General features: G+C 56.4%; 1 protein-coding gene across 4 annotated transcripts in view; it reads left to right on the forward strand.

Annotated features, from left to right (window-relative positions):
* PTPRN2 (protein tyrosine phosphatase receptor type N2) overlaps positions 1-25,319 on the forward strand; it is a 726,314-nt gene that overhangs the window by 329,331 nt on the left and 371,664 nt on the right. For all 4 annotated transcript variants that reach the window (XM_072776801.1, XM_072776802.1, XM_072776803.1 and 1 more), the window contains 2 exons: positions 559-645; positions 17,508-17,587. In XM_072776801.1, the coding sequence (XP_072632902.1) occupies positions 559-645; positions 17,508-17,587 (167 nt within the window). The remainder of the gene's footprint in view (positions 1-558; positions 646-17,507; positions 17,588-25,319) is intronic.

Consider the following 25,319-nt stretch of genomic DNA (forward strand, 5'->3'; position numbering starts at 1 on the left):
ACACATCATACGGCTCTTCCCCTGCACGGCTCCCTGAGGCTCTGGGGCCTGGGACTCATCCTCCCAGAGCACACCTGCCCCCCTCAACAGGGTCCCTGCAGAGTGTCCCCTGGTCTCCCCGTTTACCTCTAAATGTATCCCATCAGGTCTCTGTCCTTAGGACATCACTCATTTTAGAAACAAGTCCATTTAAAATTGTGTTTCCTTTGCATCTTTGAAGCCCACCCTGGATTCTCAGCACCTGCTTCCCTTCCATCTCCTTTCCCCTCCTCCACCCCCCCCCATTATATTTTTTATTGAAGGCCGAGCTGAGCCATTGCAGGATCATGGGCCCATTACGCCCCTAACAATTCCATTTGCACTGTATTGTTTGTCTCATTGCTTGGAAATTCAGGTGATTCATCATGCCTGAAGAAGCACCTGATCCCAGCTGCCCCAGGAGCCTGGTCACTATGTGACAGGAATGCCATAGGCGCTGAGGCGGGGGGCGTGGGGGCACGCGGCTTCTCAAGTGTTGATGAGTTCCATTCTGTGACGCTGCCCCCGCTCTGTCCACAGCCCCCTGAGCCCAGGAGATGGGAAGGAGCTGCTGGTGAGCGTCGCGCGTCTCCTGGAGGTGCCGATGAGCGTCTTCGCAGACATCACGTGAGTGCCGGGCACGGGGTCTTGGGGTTTTATTCTCCACGCGCATCAGGTTCTGTTTCATAAATTGGTTTGTAAGGGAAAGAACTGTGTGCCTGGGGTTCTTGTTAATTATATCAGGGAAGCTGTTCAGGAGAGAACCAGGAGAATTCTAGGTGGGTTTGGGGAGTTATTTGAGCACAGATGATACAGGAGCATAATTGTAAAAACTATAATCTGGAGGGGCAGTGCCCACCGGAGCTGTGGTTCTCAGCCCTGCTGCACCTAGAATTGCCTGGGAGGCTCTAGAAGTTTCCAGCCTGGGCCCCACCCCACTGCAGATGAGTCAACCCAGGGAATGGCACGTGTCCACAAGAAGTCAGCACTATGGAGTACCTACAGTGTATGGACCCTGCCATGTGCTCCCTGTACCGGGTCACCAGAGCACAACCTGCCTCTCTGGTCATCAGCGCACAGGTTGTAGGCAGATTTGATGACACTGGAGGCTTGGGGTGCTGGCCCGTGGCACGTCAGCCATGAGGGGCCACTGCCTCCACATTTCTTGAGGAATGCACAGAATAGGAGCAGGTGCCTGGGAGAGGAGCAGGTTGGTGCATAAGTGAGTGCAGGTGTGGACAGACCCGCATGTCCCAGGTAGGGGAAGGGGGGTTCTGGATGTGGAGGTCAGTCCAGAGGGGAGCGTGGGGATGGATCTGTGTGTGAGCCAGGACCATTCAGGCCTGGAAAGAAGAGGCTCAGCTGAGTTGTCTGTTGATGTGGATGGCTGGCCTGGGGCCTTCAGTCCTGGAGGTTCCTCTGACCATCAACAAGTCTTGCCCACCCACCTCGCCACCAGGGCCTCCGCACACCCTTCCCTGCTGCCATCAGCTCCTGTGTGGTTCATCCCCTTTGAGTAGGAAGGAGCCAGAAGCTGGGAGAGAGGAGCCAAGGCCAGTTCTGGACTGAACAGGACCCCAGCTTCACATCCTGGGCTCCTTGCAGCCGACAACTGTCCAGCCCATGTCCACCTACTGAGGGCAGTTGGCCCACGTCTGCCCTGGCAAACATGACCATCTGCATACTTTCATTCAACAAACATTCATGGAGCACCATGCCAAGGTGGAGCAGAGAGCTGACATTCTAGCAAAAGCATATGCAGAGTGGAGCTGGGAAAGGTCAGGTAGCCCTAGTCCTCGTGGAAACAAGGGATAGAGGCTGCGGGGCCTGGGGAGCAGGTGCGCGGCCAGGAAGGCCACCCACAGACAGGAGGGACAGGTGCTCTGTGCGGACAAGCAGGGCAGCTCAGGTGGCCCCCGGTCCTTTGTGAGCCTGTCCTTCTGTGGGCTGGGAAGCCACCAGGAGCACCCACCAAGGGAGCATGTGTCCAGCTATGTGAACAGTGAATTACAAGGATGCAGTGGTGGCCCAGGGACTTCTAGCTGAGGGCTGGTGATGCTGACCCCATACCAGGTAGACGCTGTGGGTGTGGGCAGTAGCTGTGAGGTTGGGAGACATCCATTACCCTGTCTGGTAACACTGCATGCCAGGCGCGTGGGAGCCACTCGTATTCCCACCTGTCCTCCCTGATGCTCTCGAGAACACCCTGTGTCAACGTGTGCTCCTTTCCATGCAGAAGTCCCTGCCAGGTGTACTCATGCATCTAGGCACTGCCCATCCCCATCCGACCCTGCGGAAGGGGCTTGGCTGTTGGACACGGGCACTCGGCGGCTTGCAGCCCTTGGCAGCCCATACAGGTCCTGTGCCCGGGGCATGGTCTCTACAGTGTGCAGTGAACAGGATTGCACAGGCAGAGCCAGGCCGGACCTGGTGGCACTGGCTGGCTGTTCCCTGCAGAGCAGAGGGAGGTCTCCTGAGTGTGCCTGCACCTCCCACGTGGCCAGTCGTCTATAGCGTCCACTGGTGACCTGAGGTCAGGGGTCACGGTAACCCCTGGCACGTGTTCACATCGGGCACCTAGCGCCATGACTGCGCCTGCAGCAGAGTGAGGACTTGTGGAGCCAGGCCTGGCCTCCACAAGTAGGGGTGCGCTGCTCACCCCTCGGTCCATGAGTAGGAGACGCCAGGTCTGGCCCCTGCCTCCATGGGCTCAGGAAATGCAGCTGCCACGGAGGGAGCAGGCAAACAAATGAGAGCCGCCACCATCAAAGGGACAGAGGTTGTGGGAGCCAGGAGAAGGGGTAACAAGACACGTCTCCAGGAGGAGCTCGGGGAGCAGCCAGGGTAGCCCAAGCATTTGGACGATATTGCTACAGCTTAGGCCACAATCGAGAAAGTTTGATGCAAAGTAATCGGGCAGAGAGGCATTAGTGTGAGCTTTGGCGGGGCTGACTTGGTGAGGCTGCCAGGGAGGGGATTCGTTGAACCATCATTATTTTCCCTTTGCCGTCGGTGCCAGCTGTGCCAGGCCTGGTGCCTCCTGGAGGCGGCGCCTTGCCGCTGCTCATTCCTTAGACATGCCCGTATGTTCATGCAGTGGCCCAGCCCTGTGCTACAGGTGTCGCAGGTTGGGGGGCGGGGGGAGGTATGTGCAGAACAGGCGGGAGCGTGTGGGCTGGGGGTCTCTGAATGTGCAGCTCTCCAGGCCGGGGAGGGCCACCGCGCTGGGGCCAGGCTGGGAGTCGGGTCAGGTCAGCCGCTGAACAGCCCAGGTCCAGGTGGTAGCCATGTGTCTGTGCCCCTAGGGCAGCAGCAGTTGGGCGTTTCCCACTGAAGGAAGGGGTCACCACAGACAAGGAGACACAGTGTCCGAGGTCCAGAGGACATTTAGCCCTGGATGGGGTCTGGATCCCTCCTGATTCTACACGACCCACCTGCCACCTCCCTGTCCTTGTGTACTTAGCCAGAGCCTCAGGGCAGTGGCTGGAGGGCAGGAGGGCAAGTCAGGCTCCTGGAGGGGCTTCCGATGCAGGCTGGGGGATGGGGGGTGCCCTGTGGGGTGTCTGGTGGGGCGTACCCCATGGGGTGTCCTGTGGGGTGCCCTGTGGGGTATCCAGTGGGGGGTGCCTAGGGCAGGGGCACCCTGTGGAGTGTCCTGTAGGGCGTCTGGTGGGGGGTGCCCTGTGGCACATCTGGTGGGAGCTGGCTGCACTCCATCTGTCCCTGGCCCGTAGCTGGCTCTGCTGCTTGCTTACATGTCTCAGCCCTTTCCCCCTGCACCTGTGTCATGTCTGAGGATGATGGGGACACAGGCTTCCAGGGAGCACTTTTGGGTGGAGCTGGTGACCCAGCAAGTCTCCTGCCGCAGTCTCTCCCTGGTCAGAAAACAGGGGGCTTCCTCCGTCCCATGGGGACCTGACAGCATCACCCGGTCTATGAGCTTGTGTGAGACAGTTCCGTAGCTCTCGGGTGAGCAAGACGCCCAGGGATCCTTTCCCCAGCCCCGCCCAGCACAGGGAGTCCCCAGTGTCCCCTGCCGTCGTGTCTCTCACCCATCACGGGTCCTCCAGGTGCCCGGGGCTTCTCTGCAGCCCTAGTTCTCCCCGTTACTGTGGGTGCCGCAGCTCTGGCCTGTCCTTACTGTACATGCACATGCACATGCGTGTGCTTGGTACCAGCTGTGCTCCTGGGCTCAGTGCACAGGCCAGAGGGGGCCTGGGGCCTCGGGGAGGGGCCACTGCATGACCCACACCGGGGCATCCACGGACACGCTCTCAGGGCTGCCGGCCATTCCAGGAGAGGAGAGGGGCTGCTGCGCAAGCTGGCGCTTTCAGAGACCGTCTGCATTTTTATGGAAGCACCAGTGATACTTAATATGTTTTGTTAATGGTTATGTAGCTGTCAAGTAAATTCCATTATTTCTTATTACATCATTAGAGACCATTAAAACCGCATTAGCATGCTGATGTAATTACGCCAGCAGACACACCACAATCTCACTTATAATTTTATAATCTAATCATAGCTGTCCATGGCGGTTCTGATGGATGGCGGTCCGCTCCCTCCAGGCCCGTTGGGTGGGCGGTGCTTCGGGGATCCATAAGGAGGCTCCGTGGTCGGCGGGTGCGGTGCGGTGTCCACACTCCTCCTCAGGGGCTCAGCAGAGAAGGCTCGGATCAGCCTGGGGCACTGCGGGAGAACAGCCTGATCCTGTGATCAATCTTCCTCCATCTCTTGGTGCAGGAAGCAGTTTAGTTTCTCATCTGCATGATCCATGGACTTGAGGAAGACATGGCATTCTTGTTTTTCAAGATGGTTGCTGTAGGAGCGGTAGTGGGGACGCACAGCCCTGAGCCTTCTGGTTAGGGCCTTGGTGCACAGGGCCAGGGCGGGTGTCAGCCCAGGTCGGGCCCAAGTCCCAGCCATGCAAGGCCTCTTAGTCCTTCCTTCCCAAGCCGCCCCCCCACACACCCATCCACTGGTGAGAGGATCCGTGGGAGTTTCTGTTCCCCAGGGCAGAACTTGGCTTATTTGGCTGCCATCTTGTCTCTGATGAATGAAGACTTCAGAGAAAGGGTCAGGTTGGCCTTGACCCCACTGTGTTGCGGCCCAAGTGATGACAAAGTTTTGGATACCTTGGGGAGTGTACAGGGCACTGCAGTGACAGAGGCAAGGCTTGGGATAAACGAAGATCACCCACGGCCAAGTCCCCAGCAGTAAGGCCTGCAGCCCCATGGGAGGCCCAGGGGAGGGGATTGAAGCCCTGCCAACTGCCCGCTGCCTGCCTGTGCTGCTGATTGCAGGGGGACATTCTCACCTTGCTCCGCTTGCTCCAGGGTGTTTTCCGGGATGCTGCCTTAGGAAAGCAGAGATGGAGGGCCTCCTGTTCTGGAGTCTGGTCTTCCCGGAGCAGGAGCACGGGCTGTGCCCTGTGTACACGCCACAAGACCGCCAGGGTCCCTCAGAGCGCTACACATGGTGCCCCATGGGCCCTGGGGAACGTCATGGTGTGTCAGAGCTGCCCTGTCCCCCGCCCCGCCCCCTGTTAGACTGAAGACGAGAGTGTGGGCAGGGCGCATGGGCAGGTGTGTTCACAGCTGGCAGTTGTCGGGTGACAGAGGGCCTTTTCTCATCTTCAGTAAATCCCTGTGCTTCAGGTAAAGATGTTTATATTTAAAAGATTGGTGGAGCATCTTTCCTATTGAGAAATGACATCACAGCTTTCGGGAGCAGAGTTAAAATGCTTCACCTTTCTAAACCTCAGCCTCCCTCCCTGTAAAATGCGGATGGTCAGGGTGTCCTGTGGGCTGTGATGTGCAGTCCTGCTCTGAGGAGGCCCCCACGAATTGCATAACCGGTTCTAAGGCTGGCAGGGTCTCTGTGCAGATCCTAGAAGCAATCCCAGAGCCATAGGCCCTGCCTGCATGTAAGCATTCGGCTTGACAGGCCTGTACCATTTTGCTAACATTATCTCCATTGTTATTAAACTTCCCAAACTCCTAACTGTGAATAGATTCGGTTGTCAAGAAGAACCCACTCAGTCCCATTTCCCAGGCTTGTGCTGACACTTCGAGTGTGAAGCGTTGGGTAGGTGGTGGAATCATGTGTTGGACTGCACGTCTCAGTGTTCGGGCTTCTTAAGAGACACCGTGGTTCCTTCTAATGATCCTCTGACCTGGAAGCGTTGTGCCTTCATCTGCCCCAGGAGATGATGCTCTCCTTGATGGCGAGGCTGGGGCCTCTGAAACTCCGTGATGTATCTTTAGTGTCTACAATGGTGTCAGGTATGTGACAGGCGCTCAGTAGTTGCTCAGTCACTGAGCGAGCAGTGGATGAATGAGCCAGTCTATCAGTGTGGGCTGAGTGTTTAGCCATCTTTCCGCTGCCCTGAGATGATGGGCGAGCTGCTGAGTGTTTAGCATCTTTCCGCTGGCTCGTCTGCAGGCTGGGCGTTGTGGCCCCTGCAGAGAGCTGTGGGATGAGCGCTAGGCATGTGCAGGTGCCCAGCGCTGGGGGGAAGGGTGCTCTGTGTACAATATGCTACAAAGACATGAAAATTATGTTTAAACCATGAAATGTGTAAGCACGTGAAAGCAGTTGTGCTTATACTGAAATAAAACTAAACACCGTGGTAAAATATGGATTTTACTTATTGCCTGTGCTGTGAGTGCCCGTTATCTCTGCTCAGCTTCACCCTTATTTCTCTCAGGAGGACAAAGTAAAACTTATTTTCGCTCTCCTGCTTTCCACTCTTGAGTCAGAGATGCTTTGGGCCTGCTGATGTCCCCGAGGCTGTGCAGGAGGCAGGTCAGGATGTGTCCTGAGAGGACGCGTTAGCATCTGGCAGGAGGCCAACCTTCTACTCGGGAACTAATCTCCGTGAGGAAGGATGGGAGGAGAACACAGTGTGGCCTCTCCTAAGTGACGAATGCAGGGACTCTTTCCCTCATGGAAACCAGCCCCAGTGTCGCATCACTTCATGGATTAGGAGATGATGCTCAGGTGAAGGCTGGGCAGCCAGCGGCTTTGGTGCCCAGAGAAACAAAACTGAACCAAGGAACGGAGCGGAGTGAGCGTCGTCAGCACCAGGAGGTGCTGCGGGTCAGGGCGGGATGCAGCAGGCTGGCAACCCTGTGTGTCGGGTCAGGATTTCCCGCAGCGCTGCTGGCCCTTGGCCTGGTTCCTGGGGCCAAAAGCCTCTGTCCAGATTTTCAGGTGCTGCCTTAGTTTCTGAATGTTTGTCACTAATAATTCAGTTGTTTATTTGTCTGTTTAATTCATGAATCCTTAAGCACCGTGGGAGTCGAGGTGCAATGGGAGGTCCATCCCCACATGCCCTGGGCCCCACAGGCTTGCAGGCCATGCTCCCTCGGGTCACCCGGGCCCAGCGGGCACCACAGCTCTGCTGCTGGAGCTCCACTTCCTGTGACCAAACGTATCACCTCCCACATCTCCCAATTGGAAAGCAGTAAATCGTCCTGGGACTTACAGACTAAATGCTTTAGGAGTCCAAAGTCACAACGTGAATATGGAATATTTCTGTTTTCTTCCAAATACTTCATGGGAGTGCAATGTGAGGCATTCTCTGACCACAAAGAGGAATTCCCAAGCTTCACCTAACCACATGTGATTGCACATAAGAGGCGATCTGTGCAGCAAAGCAGCTGCTCAGGCCTCAGGAAAGATGGAGCATCGTGATGGTACGTTTCGGTGAAGGCTCGTATCACGTCGTCGTGCGATGACTCCTAAGCCTCCACCTCCTCATACAGAGAAGAAATGACCTGTTCTCTTGTCTTCCCTCCTGGTCAGCCTTCAAATCAGATATTTTGGAAAGCAATGGCCTAATGTGTGTGCAGAAAATACAGTAATGGAAAGTATGCTTTTGGAACATTCGCGTGGATTACTTTGCTATTTCATGGAATTCTAGAGCTTTTGCAATTTGACAGGGAAGGGATTAGCTATGTGAGGATGATGCCGTAGCCACCAGACATTTTTCTGTTGGTTTTCTCTTGGCGGCTTGGGTCAGTCCAGGACCGGACTGCGGGCTTCTCTGGGGTTAGGGGCAGTGGAGGAGGATGAGCAAGGTTATTCTCAGAAACAGTTGAGGGTCAGTACAGGCCTCAGGGAAAGAGGGCAAGCAATGTGGGTCTGGACCCAGGAGCCAGGAGGGGCCCTGGCGGAGGCAGCACAGCAGGGTGGGATTATTAGTGGTTCTCTACAAGCTCTCAGGGGAGAATCCAGGAATCTCTTTTCCCACGGAGGCATCTCTGTTAGAACTGGACTCTGGGGCAAGTCCTTAAAAACCCATGGTTTTAATTCATCTATAGACTGAGGGCATTGCAGGTGAATTGCTTTGGGTCTAAATTATGCCATCACGGTGCTCAGCTCTCCACCAACACACCCTCCCTCTGTGTACACGCGTGAGGCCAGCAGTGGCACGGGGGTGCCTCTCCCGTGCCTGAGCATGGAGGCTGGTTGAGGGGCTGGTTTAAGAAGCCCCTCAGACCTGTGTGTGTAGACGCAGAGATCCTCTTACTCTTACGTGGCCTCAGTTGGTGTTCGGTCAGACACAGCCAATCTCCTAGATGACTGATTTTGTTTGCTGACTTTGGGACCTGTGTTAGCATTTTGTTTTTTTGTTTTTAAATTAATAATAAGGTACAGAATGAGCAACTTACCAAATGTATCACCCGTGGATGAGAAAAGCTAATGTAGAAGGATTCTTAAGCCATAGATAGGATTTTGAGGAAATGTCTTATGTTTGCATTGCTATCAGGGTGCTCCCTCTCTCTGTACATATGAATATGTAAAATCCATCCGTCATGTATCCATTATCCATTATCCATCAGCCACGGTCCCTCCATCCTGCCTTTCCTCCATCCTGTCCACCTATCCATGTTATGGGTTTTGCTCCAAATCCAGGATCAAACAGACAAAGCACAAGCCAAGGTGGAGCATGATAGTAAAAAATGTTTAATTAAGTATTCCATCAGGAGTATTTTTTTTTAATTTCTAAACATCTTTCAGGAAAGTGCATTAGTTGAAGATGCAGCATTTACTTTTCTGTTAGTTGTAAAAGCTTCAACATTAACTCTGTAACTGTTTTTTGGTGTCAAACAGGCTTTGCCATCTTCTATAATCCCCAAACGTTGAGAGGGCCCAGTTTCCTGAGGCTTGTCTCTATTTAAATTTAAGTACAAAGGGCTGTTTAGCCCATCTTTACAAGGAAAACTGTCATCATATTTGTTGTATTCACGGTAGACCATGAAGGTCAACCTGATGCAAATAATCCTGTTCACAGGGACATCTGGGTGGCTCAGCTGTTGAGTGTCAGCCTTCAGCCCAGGGCATGATCCCAGGGACCTGGGATCAAGTCCCACATCGGGCTCCCTGCATGGAGCCTGCTTCTCCCTCTGCCTGTGTCTCTGCTTCTCTCTCTCTCTCTCTCAGTCTGTGTCTCTCATAAATAAATAAATAAATCTTAAAAAAAAATCCCGTTCATGTATAACCTATTGCTGCACAGGAGAAGCAACACCCAGATTAAGCAAAGTAAGCAGAATCCTTAATTGATGGGAATTTTTGAGTTCTACATTTTGGAAATGGTGTTTAAAAAAAGAGAGAGAGAGAGAAATAAGATTTCATCAGGGAATCACTTGCCTTCCTCATTCTCCACTGAAACATTGGTGTGAGCACAGGGTCCTCTGACTCGTGTGACTAGGGTCTCATGTAATTACAATGAGCAGGTGGACGATCTCTTCAAGATACAGGATCCTCAAGAAGACGCATCTGTCAGCATGTTGACACCATAAAGGCAGAACACCCAAGTATGCAAAACGACTCCAGCAATAAAAGCAGGAAAAGAGGATTTCTGAAGTCTCCATGTAAAGAAAACACCGTGTAGGCAGAGCTCTCACTCCCAGCACTTGGGTTAGTGGGGTTTTGTTCATTCCATCATCTTCAAATGATCAGGTGGGAAACACCAGAAAACCAGCAAAATATGTCAATATTAAGATGCTCAAAGTTACTTCTGTTCTTTGTTAGCCTGTCCTGGGACCATGAAACAGGAGTGATTGTCAGTGTTATGACTGATGCATGATTGCATATGGGATCTTACAAATACATAACCACGTGTTATAAATACATAAACATCACATATGATTGAAATTATAGTAACTTTCAAGTAGAAACATTGAGTCTTACACAGCCTCAGGACCCCTTGGACTTCCCTCTAACACAGAGGTGACTCCAGCTGGAATGGTGGTGATGAGACTTCCTTCATCTCTGCACACGCACGTGCTCTGCTTGAATTGGTTAAAGGGAGTTTTGAATCAGTGAATGAATTTTGAATCAGTGAATGGTGCAAGATCTCAGGGAGATACCTTTTCTTTTCTTTTCTTTCTTTTTTTAAAGACTTATTCATTTATTTTTTTTCTTATAAGTTTATTTTTTATTGGTGTTCAATTTGCCAACATTAGAGTAACACCCAGTGCTCATCCCGTCAAGTGCCCACCTCAGTGCCTGTCACCCAGTCACCCCCACCCCCCGCCCACCTCCCCTTCCACCACCCCTAGCTCGTTTCCCAGAGTTAGGAGTCTTTCATGTTCTGTCTCCCTTTCTGATATTTCCCACTCATTTTTTCTCCTTTCCCCTTTATTATGCTGAGTGAAATAAGTCAATCGGAGAAGGACAAACATTATATGGTCTCATTCATTTGGGGAATATAAAAAATAGTGAAAGGGAATAAAGACTTATTCATTCATGAGAGACACAGAGAGAGGGGCAGAGACACAGGCAGAGGGAGAAGCAGGCTCCCTACAGGGAGCCCGATATGGGACTCCATCCCAGGACCCCAGGGTCACGCCCTGAGCCAAAGGCAGATGCTCAACCACTGAGCCACCCAGGTGTCCCAGGGAGATAGATACCTTTTCATCTTGTTTCCAGCTTGATGGGGAATTAACTCCTCATAACAATGTTTCTCTGGGAGGGGCCTCTGCAGCATCCCTGGGGACCCACATACCCCCTATGGTTTCCTAGGCTGAGACCATGGAGACTCTCTCTCACTAGAGTGGGAAGGGTTTATGTCTGGGCAGGCGGGTTCCACCCGTGACATCTCTTCCACCACAAATGGAAGCCCCTGTCACAGGAAGTGAGTTGGGAGGCCAGAAAGCCTGCGGTCCTACAGGAAAATGGCCTCCAGTGGCACGTGTGCTGTCAGAGCAAAGCACCTCATATAGGTAATGTACAGTGCACCTGCCCACTCTGCCCATGGCAACCCCACCAGACCCATCACGAGCTTGCCATCCTGGAGCCGGAGGGTCAGGTGAGAAGTGACTGACCTTCCTTGTATCCACCCTGTCGTTCCAGACGGAGGATGACCTCCTGGGTTGTGAGGCTCCATGGCCAGTAGCAGTGCTGTGAGCCCACGAAGGCCCAAGGTGTGGACCTCACCAGAGGATCTGGGGGAGCAGCAGACCGCTCTAGACGGATAGGGCAGAGGGTGATGGGGTCGGTTTAGAGGACACCCAAACACCCCTCTAGGTATGTACTAATATCCTCACCTTGCAGGTTATCGAGTGTCCAGTGCTGAGAGCACACAGCAAGGAAAGGCAGGTGCCAAGAGGGTCTCAGGCCCCGACTCTCTCTACAACAGTATGTGTAGGATATGACAAGGAAACAAGGTCACGGATGTGTGTGAACATGCTTAACACAGACCCCAGAAGACACGGTGCTCCCCCACTGCTTGTGATCCCATCTTTGCGGATATATGGTAACCCCGAAATCTGTGCAGTGCTCCCGTGGTCACGTGAGGACAGGCACAGGGGGGCAGGGAAGAGCCCTACTGTCTCATACACTCCCGGCTGAGCTTGAACTGCAGCACCCACGTTCCTGTGTCAGCCCACACCGTAAACACGCACTTGTCACGGTTACTGCCACATTTTCCTTGTCATCGTGCCTTCTGTGGGTGATTTCCTGTTGGAAACGGCCCGCACGTGCACATAGTGTGTCTTACGTCCTGTGTACGAGGAGGCTGGGCCGTGCTTTCTGCAGAAAACGCCATTATGGGGTAGCTGAGGTCAGGCCTGAATGACAGGTGCTACAGGAGGTGGGCTCACTGCTTCCCAGGTAGCAGCATCTGTCAGTAAGCTGTGGTTGTACGGACACATGCAGAAGCCTGGGGCACACTGATGGGCTGGTGGGAACATGGTCGGACGCCAGCAGGCCCAGCCCGGGCTTCCCCGTGTTCCCCTAAACCCACGCTTGTGGTCACCTTGTAAGACAAACTCTGCAAATAACAAAAATGTACGGGAGCATGTCTCCAGCGGTTACAGGGTGACTCTGACCGAGAATCTGAAAGCCAAGGAATGAATGAGTATCTCTGTTTTGAAGGGAAACATAGGTTTTCCCTTATAATCTGACATTCATCTTTCTTTGTGTCCGTTTCAATAATTTCTTCCCAATCTAAACAGTTTTTTTGTATCTGTAGAGTTGGCATATGGTGCTTGCATGAGAAACTCTCATTTATTAAATCATTTATTTATAATAAATGTAACAAATACATAAATAAAATAATTTATATTTATTTAATAATTTGTTTTTTAAAAAAGACAACTCTGTTCTGTCCAACTCCAATATCAGGTGTTACATTTCCTTTTCAGAGACTTTGCAAGGCTTTGGGCATCGGTTTTACTTTTTACTTTCTGGTTAAACACAGGAATTGTCCTTTCTGCCATGTTATGCATACGGGACTGTTCCTGTCAAGGATTTGAAGAAGTAGCTCTGAGCAAAGGGTCGGGACGGCCCAGGCCACGCGGCCCGGGAGGGGGACGGCCGCAGCTCCTGGCGCTCACTCCCACTCCGTAGCCTGTGTGCATCCTGCTCAGGCGGAGCCGCATGCAGAAGCCTGGGGCACAGGGAGCCCTGCTGACTGGGTTTGCGTGGCAGGCATCCCCCTGGTGGAGGAGGCCCTGCTGCTCACCAGCCTTGCACACAGGTGTCCTGCAGAGCATGGAGGGAGGCCTTTAGTGTTGATAGCGCCCAGGGCCTAGGAGAGGATTCTGCCCCCAGTAAGAGTGCGGAGCTGAAGAAGGAGGTGTGAACATCTCTACAGGGTCTTGCCAGCCTCCACGTGGAACGGACGTCCTGACTGAGCCCCGGCGACCACAGAAGGGTCTGGAGCATGCCTTCCCCGCGGGGGGTGTCACCTCCCGGGGAGAGAACATGGGACCCGATGAGGAGGAGCCCCACCTTGGAAACAGGCACAGGTGCGTCTGTGGCATTAATGTGTCATGGACAGAAGCTGCTGGGGAGCAAACGTCTGGACCATTCCACTAGGGGGTCGACGAGGAAGCTGGATGGAGAACCCCGTCGAGGAATGGAACCCCAAGGGGGAGGGGCCATGGTGGCACCTCATGCCGGGTGTTTGGATGCACAGCTGTCGGATGCCCTTGGGCACGGTGCTGGCGGCTGGTGTCCCTGATGGTGCCAGGATCTGGAAAGGACGCCACACCCTCTCTGTCTCTGTCCCTGGAGGGCACGGGGGCCCACAGCACAGCCGATAGGCTGCCCCTGAGTGGCTGCTGTGACAGCAAGGTTCCAGGAGGTCCACCGTTTGCTTCTGAGTTCATCTTTTTTTTTTTTTTTTTAAGATTTTATGTATTTGAGAGAGAGAATGAATGAGCAGGGGCAAGGGGCAGAGGGAGAAGCAGACTCCCTGCTGAGCAGGGCACCCAACATGGGGCTCGATCCCAGGACGTGGGATTATGACCTGAGCCGAAGGACGATGCTTCACCGACGGAGCCCCCCAGGGCACCCCAGAGTCTATCCTCTGGCTCCCAGGAAGGACATGGAGCACCTCACCCAGGGGATGCGTACTCCATCCTTGGGGCGACGGCAGCACTTGGCATGGCGTAGCCCAAGGCGCTAGTTCCCCCAGGACGTATCCCTGACGCGCTGCACCCACTCTGAGCTCTTCCGTTTGTTTCTTGACACCATCTTCCTTTCCCTCCTGTCACCTAGAAGGTCGCTGATCTCATTGTTCCTTGTCACTGCCTGCCCAGGGACGCCGAGCTGGCCTCAGGCTGTACCTGCTCCTCAGCTGAGCCCCCGGGGAGCACGGGAGCCCTGACGGCCAGAGAGGAGCATGCCCAGGGGCTCACACCTACGTGCACTCCCACTCGCCCTCACCCCTCGGCCCTGCCCACCAGTCTCACCGTCCTCTGTCAGCCACCACGTCTGTGTGCTCTGTCCACCCTCCGCCGGGATGGGCCTGTGCTTGAGGGGAAAGGGTAGGCAAGGCATCCCTTCAGGAATTAGTCACCAAGTCATTTCTGCGTAATCTGGCTGCTGCCTCATCCCCACACACAGGATAGAGGGTGACGGTCGGCGGTATGTTGCTTTTTATGGCTGAGAGCAATGTAAGGCTCATAAAAAATAGCAGCAGAAGTACTGAGCTGCAGCAGCGCCACCCCCCCCAGGGTCTAGTGTGGCACTGGCACGTTGTGGGGGGCATCTCCACCCGCTCACCTTGACGGAGGAGGCCCAGCAGAGCCGGGCGGCAGCATTCTTACCATTTCTGTGTCTGATATTTTAAGCCCTTTCCCAACACAGTCCTTCTTCTCCTCGGCCTGTTTCCTGGGGCTTCAGCCTTCACCCCAGGGCCGAGGAGTTCCCCCACCCTTCCCCAAGGAGAGAGCCTCTGCGCCCTTGGGGCTGGGATGAAGCCTGGGTCTCCACCCGCTATTTGCAAACAGCTTTGGGCTCAGAAAGCACCCAGGAAGGCACTGGACTGATGGGAGTTCCCAGAGTCACAGAGCAGAAAGGGGCGGACCACTGGGAGGACTGGCGCTCCGTGCTGGATCCTGCAGGCCCTCCAGGCGCTGCAGCGGGGGATTGTGGGCTCTCACCAACGTCTACCACACAAACTGTTTTGGTTTGGGGATCCGACACTCTCCAGCTACGGGTCCCTGGCACATGACTGCCCCTGGGGCTCGGCTGCACTCCTTCAAGGGCTTCACATTTTAGAAGGGAAGCTTGGTGTGCTCCTGTGTGGTGGGCAGTGGGGTCAGAGGGCTGTGGGGACACGTGTGGAGCAACTGACCACGGCCGAGGACAGTGGTCCGTGCTCAGCCCTGGACACCCGCCCTCTCTTCCCTTCCTGGTGCTGCAGGATGCGCTCCCTGCCCTGGCGCAGTCAGGCTTCCCACGGCAGCTGCTGCAGGCAGGTCCAGAGCCCCTTGGCCAGAACATGCCTCCCCATATGGCCGAGGGAATGGAGGCCAGAGCTTTAGAGGGCAGAGGGGGGGACAAGAGTGACACAGGACATAGAGGTGTGGTTGAGGGGTCTGGAAAGAGACTGCCGTTTCCATGTCAATGGGGGTGTTGGGGAGGGTGTTGGGGAGGGTGCAAGGCCCCGTCGTGCCGTTGGGCTGGACTGCGGAGCCTCTCTGAACGTGCTCTGCACGGTAGGTTTCCTTCCGTCCCAAGATTCTCACAAGCCCCAGAGGCGATGGGCCAGGGCTGGAGGGGGGGGGGGGCAGCGAGCATCACCAGCACTTTTGTAACAGCCTTGGTGACAATGATGCCAACATTCGGGAGTGCTCCCGAGAGTCCTAGGTGCATTCGCAGGGGCAGGGGTGTCCTCCCGCTGTGCAGGGAGAGGGGGGTGTGACTGCACGCTGCTCCCTGACCTGCAGCCTCTGGGGTCTTCAGAGAGGCCCCCTGGCAGCTGGGGGAGGATTTAGGTCCAGAGGATTGCTCGGGATTTCTCAAATGTGTACGATGGATTAGAGATGCCCCCCCACTTGAGGTGTAAACTGAGGTCAGGTTGTGAGGCCGCTGAGACGGCAGGTGAGGCCTGTTCAAGTCACTGAGGCCCCTCCCAACCTCCGTGTAGAAGCAGGTATGTGCCCTTATGACTCAGGCACAGCCGTGGTCTGTCCTCCCACTTGGGTGTGAGGTGCTGCCACAAACTCCCCACAGCCCCCAGAGCCAACCGTGCCAGGAAGCCGGGAGCATCCTGTAAGATCCCTGGTGCTAGATGCTCAGTGCAGCCATACCTGCCAGGTGGTCTTGGGGAGGGTCTGCCGAGGTCAGGGCGTGATGGTGGTCAGGGCCTGACAGTTGATCAGGCCGCAGTCAGAGCATGATGATGGTCAGGCCACAAGAGGTGCTGAGGGGCGCTGGGGCCTCACTCACCGGGCGGCGGGAGAGGCGGCAGGAAAACCACCCACGTGAGCCACGGAGGCAGAAGCAGCCATGGTTCCAGGGCCTGGGGCTCCCACTGGGAATGGGAGGAGGGCAGCCTGGCGATTGGGGGCTCTAGAGGGGCCTGGGACCCCATGTGCCAGAGGGCAGGGATGGCCATGGGGATGTGTGGGGCCAGGACGTGGCTCTGCCAAGACGCGAGCCAGGGTCCAGTGGTTGGTGCCGGGGACACGCGGGGAGGAGGGATGTGGTCGTCAGCACTTTGTGACCATGCAGACGTTTCTTGTGCAAGGAGGTGGAAGAGAAGGTCTGTGGGCTGGAATGGGTGGACGCGGAGCTGCGGGAACGGTGCCAGGGGCCCATCCGAGGTCTCGTGGGCCTGAAGCCACACTGGGCCTTCTGTGGGAAGATGCATCCTAGGGCCATGCTGGTGGCGACTGGGCAGCAGAGGGTCTTCCAGGGGCAGGGCCTTGGGCGGCAGGCTGGGCACGGGGATGTGAGCCGGACCGCCGGGAGGAGCAGGTGCAGGGCAGGGACCACGATGACCTGGGGGTGGTTCCCGAGGCCAGAGCAGGGCTGGTGGGGAGGGCAGGACATCCTCTTCCTCCGGTCTCCCTCCCCTCCCTCCTCCTCCCTCTCCCTCCCCTTCCCCTCTCCCTTCCCCCTCCTCTTCCCTGCCCTTCCCCCTCCCTTTCCATCCCCTCCCCTCCCACCCTGCCCCCTCCCCCTTCCTGTTCTCCTCCCTCCTTCCCTCTTCTCTTCAGATGAATAAAATTACTTAAAAAGTAATATATTTTTTAAACTGATGTGCAACATAGTATTTAAGAAGCTTTGAAAATTTTAATCATCCTTATCTGGCAATTCCCTGCTAGTTATTTTTATAGTAAATAGTTCTTAATGACTGATAGGTTTTTAAATGGTTCCTGTCAAGAGAAATTTAAAAACCCCAGTGTCTTTCCTTCCTGCTTTTCATCCCTGCCACTCCCATGGGGGCCGGAAACTCAAATCTGTTTCCATCACAATTTTCCCTTTTCTGCTTGTTCTTGGTGGTTTGTTGAGGGTGATCTGAATGTTTTGTAAGTTGCTGTGTGTGGGTCTGAGAAGCACCACTTACCGGTGGAGCTCCCGGAATGTAGGGGGGAGAGTCACGGTGCCCAGGACGCTGGAGCCTGGCCGAGGTCACGCGTGGTGTGAGCGGTGGCTCTGACACATGCGTGCCATGTTGCGCTGGGAGCAGCTCAGGATGCTGGGGCTGTTCTGAGCTCCTCTCTCTTCCTCTCTTTCAGTGTTCTGGGCCCAGCGGTGACCTTCAGGGTGAGCGCCAGCATCTGGAACCTGACGACAGCAGACGTGGTGCAGGCCACAGGTAAGGCTGCTCCACGCACCCTGTGGACAGGGAGGCCCAGTCTCCCCAGATCCCCATTGCCACCGTCCACAGGCCTGGCTGCGGGGCGGGGGTGTGTGTAATGAAGACCATGTGGGCCCTCTGAGATGGAGGGGCAAGGGTGGGGGAGCAGGGGCCGCGGCGGCCCTGTGTGAACAGAACACATGCCATTTGCTTTAGCCCCATGTCCCTGGTGTCCCACCGGTGCATCTTCTGTCAGGGACCTGCACGGGGCAGGAAGGATGGTTTAAACAGACAGGGAGCTGCATTCTAGCTTCGCCCTCGAGGCCCTGGAGATTCCTGCGCACCTGCCTTGAGACCCAGCAAGCCACCTCCAGTGGGATGGTGTTGGCCGGGGTGTGGGCAGCTGGGGGGCTCCAGCTGCTAGAAGTCGGGCTGTCTCACCTGCTTTGGTTGCTGGTGAACTTGACTTGCCAGATGTCTTGGTGCCCTTCATAGCTCTTTTCCTGAAAGTGATGATGTTGGGTCCCAGTCACGTCTGGTAGAGGGAGGATTCTTACCAAGTTGCCTTTCCTCCAGGAGGCTCTGTGGAGCGCCGAGGGCCCCAGGCTTCCCTCTAGGGTGCTGTGTGACCATCAGGCCGCGGGTGTCGGGCTAACTGACTAGGAGTATGGGGGCAGCTTGATGTGGCCTCGGCAAGGGAGGCCAGCCACATTCATTGCAGACACGCTGCCTCCCAACAGGGAGTGGGACTCGGTGTCAGCAGCTCCGACCCCTCATGACCACGGGCTCCATCCTTCCCTCCGGCATCCGTTTTATGGTCCTAGCTGCTCAACAAGAGATTATTGAACATGTTTGAGGCCAAATCAGTTACCGGCGTTTTCATGCAGAAACACAGAAACACATTCACAGCTGTTGTGTCCATGGCCATTCCTCCCAGCGCTGGGCAGTTGTGCTGTCAACATTGGGTTCACTGGCCCGTCACATTGCGGTGACGAGCAGAACACAGCAGAAGGAAGCCTTTTCCTCTTTGGTACCCATGGTGACGTGCACTCACTGAATAGCCTTCTGTTTATTTCATTGCTTTCTGGGGAAAACAAGGTCCGTTACCTAAAATCTAGTTTCTCAGTTATTTTAAACGTGTTCGTGATGTGCACCGAGGTACTGGTGCTGACGGGATGTTCCCCATCGATTGTATGTTTGAACATCATTGCAACAACTTTCCATACACTTGAATCAACTGAATTACAGCATGTGCTTGTATGGGCTCTCGTAGCTGTGCACGCTGTAGCTCATCAACCACGTGCAAAAGGACATATATACCTAGTCTCAAAACTTAGTTCTCTTATGTTGTGAATCCTTTTATGATGTTAAGAACATAGCTGATGCCACGTAGGAGAAAGAGGATGGAAAGTACATTTGTGACCATCAGGGTTCTGTGGTTTGGTAGTAGATATGCCAGTGCATAGCAGGTGCCACGTGCCAAGTCCCTAGGGGAGTGAATGGGTCCCAGGAAGAGAACCAAGCTCACCAAGCATGAGGCTTAGTCACGTGTTAGCAGGAAAAGAACTTTGGGTAGTTTCTTGTTTCAAAGACGACATGGAGCCCTTGTTGGTGCGAGCGGCCCAGTGGCACTGATGGGGTGGACGCTGTGTGCTGGGGGCTGCAGTGGTGGTGGTGGGGCTGCTGCCTGTACACCCAGCGCCACGTCTGGTCCCCTCTGGCCCGACAGCCCCACGAGGGGCACAGAGGTGGCACAGCCCTGCTGAGGGGACGTACAGGGAGTTCTTGTGCTAATCTCGTGCAGAATGGAACAAACAGAATGAATAGGGGTGCAATCAACACCACATGGCTCCTGTCAAACATGAAAGCCGTGTGCCTGAGGGATGGATGCAGCTGGCCTTCCGTGAGTGATGTGATTCTCTTCTGGACATTCTGCTGAATTTGTGAACCTGGGCATGAATACATGGTGTGCCTGAGGTGTGCAAAGGCAGTGGGTGCCTCCTGGCGAGGCGCCCCTGTGTCGCCGGGTGTGCAGGAGCGCCCACTGTTCCCATGTTGTGCTATGTGTGTGTCGGGCATGTGGGTTTGTAATCAAACATCTGTATGCACCACGAAACGGTCGTAAGTGGAGGCGTCACACCTGGTCGTGCCCTGTAACCTTCCCAGCCGCGCCATCTCAGCGTCTTGGGCAGGACAGAGAAACCCCTTCCTACCCCGCATTTCCTTGGTCTTTCACTCCAAGTAGTGTATTTCTAATCGGTTTTTGCATTTCTCCTTTGAGAGAGGGATTGGTTAAGTCCCGTCCTAGGAGAAGTGCTTCCTTCCCGTCGGCAGCAGCACAACACACCCCGTGACCCTGGGCCCCATCTTCCTGCCGGGAGCCACCTGGTGGGCTGCCCTGCCTCTGAAATCACCTGTTCCTACAGCCCCCCTCATTTTCCCGTTGAGCACCTGTAGGGTTAGTGAGTCTCCTCTCTGCTGTGCTGCTGTCCTGCTTCTGATGGATGCATCGTCTGCACAGAACAGGGCAAGGCCGTGTCTCCTGTGGCATCTCTCATGGACACTAGCTCGTGGCTCAGCTCTGGACTCTGAGGCTCTGGGAACGTAGGTTGGGGGCTCGCCTCCATACAGGAATGCTTTAAGACACATCAAATATGGGCTACAGAGTGGGAGGTCAGGCAGCTGTGCCTGTGTGCAGGGTGTTCGACCCCAGAGCCCTGTCCACAGTGAGTGCTGCCCAGCCTTCTGGCATTTGGGTAAAGGGGGTGGGCATGTTTATTTTGGAAAGGATGATGGAGTCGCACCTGGCCCAGTGAAAGGAGCCCTTCTGAGATGCTTAGTCTGACCATCTAAACTGTCTTTCCAAGCGAGCCTTGTGCTTCAGGCTTCCTTAGGTTTTCTCCCAGGGGAGGCACTGCACAGGCCTAGGCCGTGTCAGCACCCAGAGGACAGCAGCCTCCTCAGGAGGAGTCGGCCTGCCTTCCAGAGGCCTGGATGCAGTGCCAGGTGCCCAGGGAAGGGGCCTCACCAGGTAAGGCCACCCAAAGAAGCTGGCCTCAGGTGGGCGACCAGGAACAACCTGGCTCTTAGGTGGGTGGGGAGGTGAGGACAGGCAGCCACATGAGGGACAGGGCCAGCGCATGGGGCCCACCTGCCAGGGACAGGGTGGGGGCTGGAATCCAGGGTCAGTCCTGAATCAGGCTGTGTAGTGTGGGGTGTTGTCCTTAGCACCTACAGGGAGCCCTCAAGTTTGGCTTACCTGTGGCTGAGGGAATGTGCTTTCCTCCCGGTGATGGCGGGCTGGCCAAGGGCCCACGGGCAGAGAGGGGGACCCTGGGTGGCACACACACCGTGTGCCATCCACTCTCGGCCCCGGTGAGCACGTGGGGCTGCATGGTGCAGGTGTCACTGGTCGGGGGGGTGGGGGGAACCCATCTGCAGTAGCTGCAGTCCCACTGTGGCTGGATCGCATGCCCTGTAAGACGGGCTGGTGGCCCTCGGCAGGGGGGGGGCTGTACTCCTCCAGGGAACAGGCAGGGTGCTCTGGAAATACTGGGGCCCATGTGCCAGGAAGATCTATGCTCGCCTGCAGGTGAATGAGATCCCTGTGAAAGATCTGTGATGGTAGAAGTTCTCAGGGACTGTGCACACTTCTGAGATGTGACTCCTTCCAGAGCAGAGCCTCAGGTCATGGCAGCCGGCGGGGTGGGGGTTCTGAGGTGCCATGGGGAGCTCCCAAGAGGCCCGATGTGCCCGTAGCAGGAAGGATGGGACAGGCTCACCTGTCATTTCCAGTGACGTGGGCCTGCTGCTCAGACACCAGCCTTGGCTGAGGGTCCAGGGGCACTCGGGGGGGGGGGGGAGGGTTGCTCCTGTTTGTGCAGCAGCTTCTGGCAGGTTCCAGCTTGAGGGGTTGCGAGGCCTGGCTGGCCTGCGGGGTCCCAGGTAGTGGTCAGGGTCTGCCAGTGAGGCTAGCAGGCAGCATGCTGCTGGTGGTGGATGGCACGGGAGGGTGAGGCCACTGTGTCAGCATCTGCTAGGCCTGTGGAACTCCAGAACGAGGCGTGGGGGAGTGGCCACAGGTGGCGGACAAGGACACAGAAGCTGTGATGCTGGGAGATGGGTGCCTGCCTGGAGGCAGGACATAGAGAGTGAGGTGCACTGTGCAGCTGGAGAGGGTCCTCCCGGGAGGGGGTGCAGCCTGTGCTCCGGCTCCGGCCGCTCCGTCCTATGTGGTTGCTGCTCTGCAGGAAGTGCTGAGCATCCATGGAACTGACAGGTCACAAATTCCAAAAGCAAAATGTAGGAAGAGGCCTCTCATCCCTTTGAAGATCCTGAGATGACACATTGGTCTTGTGGGGCCCGGAGAACAGAATTGTGTCCTTCAGGGCACTGGTGAGGCTGGGAGTGGTGTGCTTTCCCTGGGGTGCTGCCCTGATGAGGGCTTCCCACTGTTTCATGAGGACGAGAGCAGACAGATGGAGTTGGGGCGCCAGTCCTTGTTCCTGGGGAGTGCAGAGCGGGCGATGGGCGAGGGGGCCTGGACAGGGCACGGGAATGATGGGCCTCCTGTTGCTGCGGAGAAGTGAGATCATGGAGTTGGCCACAGAGTCGTCTGGGGCCTCAGGAACCTGCTGTGGTCACAACAGGGCGTACTCTCCTCTTCGTGCGGGCACAGCGACCTCTGCTTCTGTGCACGGGGATGTCAGAGACGCCCCTCTCCCCTGTGCTGGCCGTGTCACGTGCCGCTCTGCCCACCCAGCAGGTGTGGACGGGGACCTCGCTTATGGTAGGGGCTGGCTTTCCTCCTGACGTGGGGACTGGCCTATGCGGACCTGGGGTGATGCGTGGTGTTGGGAGTGATTCGTGAGCTGCACATGCACAGGTGGTCGCCTGGCTTCCTGGGCACATCAGGACTTGGGTGCCGACATGGAACCACCACAGGGACGCAGCAGGGTCACACTGTGGGGCAGATCCAGAAATGCGCTTCCGGGGCTGGGGGTGCTGGGGAGGCAGAAGTGGATTCGGGGGTTGGGGGATGCATTGGGGGTGCAGCAGGGGCAGGCAGGACCCAAGGAGCCACCCAGGGTCATGTGCAGGGCACCTGGCCCGACCTCAGCCACAGGCCAGGTCCTGGCCCTGCCCCTGCTTCCTCCCTGGGCTATGGGCCAGCATGGGACCCAGGCAGGAACCTGCCCTGTCGGTGAGACACCTACCCAGGGTTAGTGAGTCCCGTCATCTCAGGGTCAGTAGATCCCCTGAGTCAGCTTCGCAGAGTCCAGTTTCCTGCGCACTCGCCCCCCAAAGTGACACCTACTGGACGTCAGCCTCGCACCAGGAACCGTGTAGCAGCAGCGCCACTGGCTCAGTGAAAGTGACTTTGCCCTTGTAGAGGCTCCCCCCAGGGAAGGTGGAAGATGAGTAAGTCAGCGGTAATGGGACATGGCATCATGGGGGGGGGGGGGTGACATGTTGAGTGTGACGTGGCAAAGTGGACGCTGAGGGGACAGTGTTACATCAGGTAACACAGCACAGCCAGTCCAGCGTGTGCCCCTGCCATGTGGTGCTGAGTCTGAATGCCTCATGCGCAAGGATGGAAGCGCGATGGGGTGATGCCCATGACCTATCCCATCGTCGTCAGGAAGCACCAAGCGTTCTGAGAAGGAGCCGGGCAAAGGCGAAGGGGTGTCTCTCAGCCGAGGCAGCCAGCCATCCTACCTCGGGAGGCGTGCAGGCCTGTCCTGGAAACCCGGGCTGTTCGTGGGCTGAGGGGGCCGGGGGACCTGACCCCGCGGGGCCAGGGGGTGCCATAGGGCTGGTTAGCAAGGGGGGCCTGAGAACCAGTGCCCGCCGGCTGCGGCCTCCAGGAGGCAACTGGGTGAGGGCGGGAAGGGCGCTGGCCCCTCCCTTGTCCTGCACAGCCAGGTAACTGCTTCTGGCACCTTCCCAGCATTCACCGGGAGGAGGTGGTACCAACAGCACAGCAGCCCCACTGGACAAGCCTCCCAGAGCCGCGTTTCTCTGATTAGAGGCCAGTTCTCCTCGCGGTGTCACCCCGAGCGTAGGGGAGTCGATGTGGCCGGGGGTTCCATGGGTTCTGTGGGCAGTCACAGGCGGGGTTAGCTCTGCTCGGACCTGGGGACAGTGCTCCAGCAGGGCCGGGGTGGCATGTAGACCAAACACGACAAACCATACTGTTCGATCCACACTCGTTTCCTCCCAGACAAAGGCCGACACAGAGTGACATGTATGCTCCGTGGGAGGAGCGCCTGCCCCCTGCAGATGGCTGAGTGGGTCACAGCTCTGTGCCCCAAAGTCCCCAGGGGTCGGTGGTGCTCACTGGGCGTTGGCGGTCCTGGACGCTTCCTGCTGTTGCTCCAGCTTCTGCGTGCTTGCCGCCCCTTTGGAGGGTGATGGGAGCTGGAGCCCCAGCCTCTCCACCTACGGCTGTGAGAACGGCCCACCTACCTCGCTGGCCCAGCAAGCCCCTGTCTGCCCCCACAGCTGCGAACAGGTACCTGGGGGCTTCCCAGGCCAGATGGCGGGGGTGGGTCCCAGAGGTCCCTCCTCCCCCGCCGGACACACAGTGCTCAGTAAATGTGCCCACCCTACTCCCCAGTCTTCACCCTGTTGGTGGAAAGTGGCCGAATTTAACCAGCAGGGTGTATGTGGAACCCAGTGTGTGGGGTGAGAGCTTGATCCTGTTGTGTAAACCCCCAAAGCAGGATGGACATGGATGGGGTCCAGGAGAAGGTGCCTCACCTCCCAGCTCTGGTGGTTTGGGAGATTCCTAGCTTCTAGGTGCCCTTGGTGAAATGGGGAGCACACTGGCCTCGCAGGGCAGGGTGGGTCAGACAGGGCGGCCTGGCCTGCTCGAGCTCCAGCACGGCCCATCCTTGTGATGACCTCTCTTCCCTCCATGGGGAACTGCAGCTGCTGCATTTGTAACGGAGGCCAGTGTTTGATCGTGGACAGTCAGGATGGCACTGGTGAGCACTTCATGGCGAATCTGCGTCAGCACAGGTGACCCATGCGTGTCGCCAGTCAGCTCTGTGACACAGCCCTCCCTGGACGGGTGATGCCCTGGGGTGCTCCCCCGCACTACGGCCTTTAGAGCCTCTTCCTGATCCACATCCAAGGGCTGCGTGTCCGGTGGGACTTGGGCATTTATGTCGTATGAGCTGAGAAGCTGCGGGTATGATGTGAACCTGAAAACCTGAACAGGGTTGGTTTGTGTGATGTGCCAACCAGGCATGAGGGAAGGGAGGTCACAGCTCCGGGAGGCAGTCCTGGTCCCAGGCTCCGTAGGCTTGACTGGGGTGACAGCACAGATGCTCAGGGTGGAGACCCCCAGGATCAGTGGGAAGAGGCTGGATGTGCAGCGAAGGAAGCAGAGACCCAGAGGGTGGCCCCAGCATCTGGGAGTGGCTCCCTGGAGGAAGGGGGGCTCTGGGAGCACACAGCAGGTCACCATGGACGGCATCTCTCTGTGGGCAGAACGAAAGTGCAGACACACGTGTGGATTACAGCCACGTGTGAACAAAGGGAGGGTGGGGCAGGCCCGAGGCCCAGGTGGATGAGGTGGTCGGACCTCACCTACCAGGAGGGATGCAGGCACCTCACAGTCAGCCAGCTGCGCCCCATCCTGGATGCGGGAGGGGGTCAGCGGGTTGGTGGCCATTTCTTGTCGTTCCCCTAAATGAGGAGATAGAATCGCAAATGGGGGGCAGTGGTGATGGCAGCTCCTGTG

The sequence above is a fragment of the Canis lupus genome, chromosome 15, assembly GCF_048164855.1.
Source record: "Canis lupus baileyi chromosome 15, mCanLup2.hap1, whole genome shotgun sequence".
In the NCBI taxonomy this organism is placed as follows: domain Eukaryota; kingdom Metazoa; phylum Chordata; class Mammalia; order Carnivora; family Canidae; genus Canis; species Canis lupus.